This window comes from Microtus ochrogaster, linkage group LG4 (assembly GCF_000317375.1).
Source record: "Microtus ochrogaster isolate Prairie Vole_2 linkage group LG4, MicOch1.0, whole genome shotgun sequence".
Taxonomy (NCBI): Eukaryota; Metazoa; Chordata; class Mammalia; order Rodentia; family Cricetidae; genus Microtus; species Microtus ochrogaster.
The window spans coordinates 41,610,756-41,616,525 of NC_022030.1; the positions used below are offsets into that span (position 1 = coordinate 41,610,756).

Consider the following 5,770-nt stretch of genomic DNA (forward strand, 5'->3'; position numbering starts at 1 on the left):
CCATGTGCACGTGCGCGCACACACACACACACACACACACACATACATATGCATGTGCGCACACACACATGCGCACACACATTAAGATGTATACACAGCACATCTACATACACACAGTAAATAATAAATATAATCTAAAATATTTTTAAAAATTAAAAGAGTGAACAAGACTTCATGCCTTCCCAGATTGTTGGTTCTGTGAAGTACTAAACTTTCCTTTTAAACATTTCTGTATGTCAGTCGTTGGTTTCTAACCCAAAATATCTTTCTCTAATTTCAATATTTCAGATTCAGCGACTGTTCTACACCTTGAATTAGAAAGGCCCCTTACTTTGCCTCCTTAGAAATCTAATCTGGACATTCTTGGAGTTCAGATCCTCTCAGGCATTCTCTAAGACAAAACGTCAAATTCATACGCGTAATTACCACAAATTTCGTTGAACTTTTAAAAAGGAAAGAAAAGAAAAAGAAACGACCTTATATGCCTATACGAGTTCAAGTACTATTGTAAAATTAAATTAACTGTTAAGGTTTTTTTTCGTATCAAATATATTTCCCCTTCATGGTGGCTACAAACTTTTGCAAGGAAAAAACAAAATAAAACAAAAAGCCGGCACGATTCTTTACAGAGAGTATTCATATAGTTGGCTATGTGAAGTGAGCCCTCCAGTGTTAGGAAATGGATTTCCTGCACATTTCTGTGGGGATCTTTGGGGTGTTTGGGTGCTCCACAAAGCGGTCAGGACCCTTGGGGGGGGGTGGCTCCCTTCGCTCAGTCCCGGGGCGGGACGGGGGACGGCTCAGACCCCGCCCGAGCTGGCGGCCCCGCCCGGCGGTCGCAGTTGGCTGTCCCCCGAGGCCCGCCCCGCCGCCCGGCTGTCCCGCCTGCGTCCGCCGCGCGGCAGATCCCGAGCTCAGTCCTCCGCCGCCTGTCCCGCCATGGCTGCGCGCTTGCTGCTCCGCTCCCTGCGCGTCCTGAGCGCCCGCTCCGCGCCTCGCCCTCCGCCCTCCGTCCGGTGAGTGCGGGTCCAGCCCGGGGTGCAGGCAGCCGGGGGCGCGGCGTTCCCGGGATGGGGTGTGGGTGTGGTGAGCTGCTGCCGAGCCGGGTCAGGGCGACGCGCCCGGGGCCTTCTCTCCGGAACCTGGAGCTGCGCGTTGCGGCGCGAACTCGGGGTGTCACCACCCCGCTGCCCTCCACGAACCTCCGCGCCCCAAAAGGCAAAGCTCCGGCTGAACGCTCGCTCCTGGCCCGGGCCCCGCCCCGCGTCCTACCGGGTGTCCCGGGGACTGGCTGCCCCAGCTTTGCCCCAAGCGGAGGCGGTCACAGGTCGGGCGCGCTGCCACGGAGTAGCTGAGGCCTTTGGCCCACTTGGAACAGGCTGGCGACTGTCAAACCTGACCGTGAACTTGGAACTCTGTGCGGAGTCGCGGACCGGAAGACGGCTGCAACATTAATAATTCCGACTCCAGCGTCCCGGTGTGGGCCCCATCTGATAAATTGGCCGTGGATTTATTAGCAAGTCCTTAAACTGATTAAATGTAGAGGGATTAATAGGCAGCTTGCAAGAGCTTTATGGACTATTAAGGGTGTTTATGTTGAGATCAAAAGTTTTACCTATCCTAAAATCCATTCATTGGATAAAGCAAACTGGAAGCTCAAAGCCTTGTTAATTAGGGAGGCAGGGCATTTAAATGAGCTAATTAGCACATTGTTGTGAAGTACCGTAAAAGTGTGGTAATGCTTACCCATGGGGGGAGGGGTTGGCTGGAGGAGAAGAAAAAGTTCCAAGGACTTTAAGAACGGAATGTTTTCTAGTCTGAACACTCTGAAAAAGCGATGTTCTGCGTTTTGATCAGGTCTTTTTCGCGCTCTTAAAATTAAAGACCGCCCATAAGATCTTATTTTGATTCACTTATGGGGAGGAACTACCTTGTTGACTCTTGGAAAATAGTCAGGAGCTACCGTTTTGCCGTCATAGGTTTCTTAAACTTTTACGAGCATTAGATGAACGATCTTGTTGAAAGCCGCCTGATTCTGCACTTATGGAATGAGGCCTAGGTGAAGCAAAGAGCAAGTACTTATAGCCAACTCCCAGGGCCTGAGTGTGCTATTTTGTTTCTTCCTCCTTGTTTTTATGTAAACGAGGCTTTAAAGAGGTAGCACACAGGCCAGGAGATCGAGATCGTAGGAATTTGAAGCCTGGTTTGAGCTATTTGATGAGACCCTGACTTAAAAGGCAGAGAAAACAATAGACTAACTTGAAGTTTGTTGATTTATTCAGTACAGGTGTCTCAAAACTGAAAATAGATGTTCCAACAAACTTAACTGCCAAGTAAATGTTTTGGTTTCTGCCCACTGTGCCTTCCCTTCAGCTCTTTTGACTGAACTGGAAAGCCTTAGTTCAGAAATTTTCATGTAATATTTTAAGATCCAGGCAGACTTACACATAAGTTCTGTCTCTGTATTGTTAAACGATCCCACGTAAATCTAAGAAGCACAGTATTCTGGTCCTAGCATTGTTTCTATGTGGAGGGAAGACCAATGTATGGGAAAACTGTATGGAAGAACACATACTTTAAATTGTGTAGCAACTGCAAGCCTTTAATCCCAGCCCTCAGGGAGGCAGAGATCTCTGTGAATTCAAGGCCAGCTCGGTCTACAGAGTTAGTTCCTGAACAGCCAGAGAATGACACAGAGAAATCCTGTCTCAAAAAAAAATGTTTATCTAATAGCAACACAAAGTGAACTTATGTCTCGTTGATATGGTTGTGATCTATGTCTCCATCTGCAAGTCTTGTGCCCTGTTTTCTCTGGCCATTTGAAAATTTGGCCACCAGTTTGGTTCCTTTAGTGAGGTTTAGGAGGGGGTGAGGCCCTGCTGTGTAGACATTTCCAGTTTGGTTTTTGTTCTTTGTGTTTGTGGTTCAAATGTGAGGTCTCAGCTTCCTGCCTCAGCCACGTGTTTACTGCCGCACTTTCCCTACCAGGATGGCGAAAGACCTTCATCCCTCTAGAACTATAAGCCCAAATAAACCAACCTTCATCCCTCTAGAACCAGAAGCCCAAATAAACCCGTTCTTCTATGGCGATGGTATTTTAGCAACAGAAAAGCGAGTAATATATATTTTCATTATCCACTCATCTCTTGTTGGACTTGTAGGCGTATTTCATTTTCTGACTTTGAGTACAGGAGCAATGAATGGCTGTAAGAATCTCTGTGATACTCTGGAAATCAGCATGGCAGGTTCTCAGAAAACTGGGAATCAGTCTTCCTCAAGACCCAGCTCCTCAGGGCCTAGCTATACCACTCTTGGGCATATACCCAAAGGATGCTCAATCAAACCACAATGGCCCTTGCTCAACTGTGTTCATAGCAGCTTTATTCATAATACCCAGAACCAGAAAACAACCTAGATGCCCCCAAAATGTGGTACATTTACACAATGGAGTATTACTCAACTGTTAAAAACAATGACATCTAGAAGATTAAAGGCAAATGAATAGAACTAGAAACTGAAGTAACCCAGACCCAGAAGAACTAGAAAAACATGGTGTGTACTCACTCATAAGTGGATATTAGCTGTAAGGAAAGGGTAGCCATGCTGCCAGTCCACAGCCCCAGAGAGCCTAGGTAACAAGGAGAGCCCAAGAGGGGGACACATGGATTTCCCTGGGCAGGGGAAATAGAAGAGAGCCCCAGGGTGGGCTGAGGGGGATGGGAACATGAGGGATCAGGTTGGGGTGTGGATGGAGCGGGAGAGTACTGAAAGAAATGACTGGAAAGGAGATACATTTTGGGACCAGGCAGAAACCTGGTACAAGGGAAACTCCCCCAAATCTATAAGGATGACCCCAGCAAAGGCTCCTAGCAATAATGGGTTCAGTAACTTGAACCTGCCATCTCCTGTGATCCGATTGCTGACCACTCCATTTGTCATCAGAGAGCCTTCGTTCAGTGACTGATAGAAACAAATGCGGAGACCCACGGCCAAACATTATCCCTAGCTCAGGAAATCCTGCTGAAGAGAGGGAGAAGGGATTGGAAGAGTCAGAGGAGTCAAGGAAAGCACGAGAATACCCACAGATCCAACTAACCTGGCTCATAGGAACTCAGAGTCTGAACCAACAACGGTGGAGCCTACATGGGACTAACCTAGGCCCTCTATGTATGTGTGACAGTTGCATAGCTTGCTTTACTATTAGGACTCCTAATAATGGGAGCAAGGACTGTCCCTAATGCTTTGACTGGTTTATGGGAACCATTTCCTTACAATGGATTGCTTTACCCAGCCTGAATACAAGGGAGGTGCTTAGTCTTCTCACAACTTGGGATGCCATGCTTTGTTGATACTCAAGGAAAGCCTGACCCTTTCTGAACAAAAATAGAGGAGGAGCAGGGAGGGGAGGTGGTGGGAGGGAATGGGAAATGAAGGGAGGGGATGGGAGGAGGGGGGAAGGGGAAACTGTGCTGTGTTTGGGATATAAAATAACTAAATTAAAAAAGAAATGAAGAAAAAGAATCTGTGATAGGATACACATCTCTGGGCATGTGCGCCGGCTGGTATGGCTGGGTCATATGGTAGTTCTGTTTCTAGTTTTCTCTCTTTCTTTCTTTTCTTTAAGGAAACCTCTACACTGTTTCCACTTTCCCACCACTAGCAGTGTGTAATGGTTTACCCACAGCCCAGCCAGGGGTAGTTGTTGTCCTTTTGTGTTTTTTTGTTTTGTGTTTGTTTTTCCAGGACAGGGTTTCTCTGTGTTGCCCTGGCTGTTCTGGCACTCACTCTGTAGACCAGGCTGACCTGGAACTCACAGAGATTTACCAGCCTCTGCCTTCAGAGTGCGGGGATTAAAGGTGTGCGCCACCATGTCCAGCTTGTCATTTTGTATTCTCGATAGCCCTGATGACTTGAGGAAAGGTAGAATTTTAAAATAGCTTTTAATCTTCATTTCCCTGATGGCTGAGGACATTGAACACTTTGTTAGGCCTTTACTTTTTGTTGTTTATTCTTTTGACATCTTTCTATTGTTTCATAATCCATTTTGTAATTGGGTTGCTTGATTTATTTTGTATCTCCTAGACACTAAGCCTCTGTCAGGTGTAGAATTGACAAAGATTTTCTCCATTCTGTGGGCAGCTGCCTTTAGTTGATTGACAGTTTTCTTTGTTGAACAGCGTCTTAGTTTGATGAGGTCACATTTGTTGGTGGTTGATCTTATTCCTGTGCTCTGTGCTAACAAAGTCCTATTTAGAAAACCCTGAACCATACTTGTGTGTCAAAGCATACCACCCTTTTCCTCTGTGAGCTTTGAGATATTGATATTAAATTGAGGTGCTTGATCCATTAGAAGTTTAGCTTTGTGCCTGGTCAGAGATGAGAATCTAGTTTTAGTCTTCTATATGGGTTCCCCAGCGTCATCTTCTGAAGAGGCTGTCTTTTCCTCAAAGTATACTTGTTGGCATCTTTACCAGAGATCAGGGAGTTGAAGTTGCCTGCATGCATGTTTGTGTCCCATGTTCTATTGTTCTCTGTGTGAAGGCGTAAGTCACAAACAATGCCACAGCAGTTTGGAATTATGATTAACAGGGTAGTATTTATTTAAAGGGGAAAAAACTTACAGATCACCGTCAGCCCTCTGCGCAACCAGGAAGGGAGTCTAGTCGCTGGCGGAGCAGGAAGTGACGAGAGAGAGGAGATGGAAGTGGCCGCTTTTTTAAAGGGAGAGAGACCACGCCCCAATGGGCTGGTATCTCAGCGGCTATAGGCT

General features: G+C 46.5%; 1 protein-coding gene across 1 annotated transcript in view; it reads left to right on the forward strand.

Annotated features, from left to right (window-relative positions):
- Positions 1-881: 881 nt before the first annotated feature.
- Positions 882-5,770, forward strand: part of Acadl (acyl-CoA dehydrogenase long chain) — a 38,109-nt gene continuing 33,220 nt past the window's right edge. Inside the window, exon 1 of the mRNA XM_005361436.3 lies at positions 882-1,016. Within this exon, the coding sequence (XP_005361493.1) occupies positions 940-1,016 (77 nt within the window). The 5' untranslated portion in view covers positions 882-939. The remainder of the gene's footprint in view (positions 1,017-5,770) is intronic.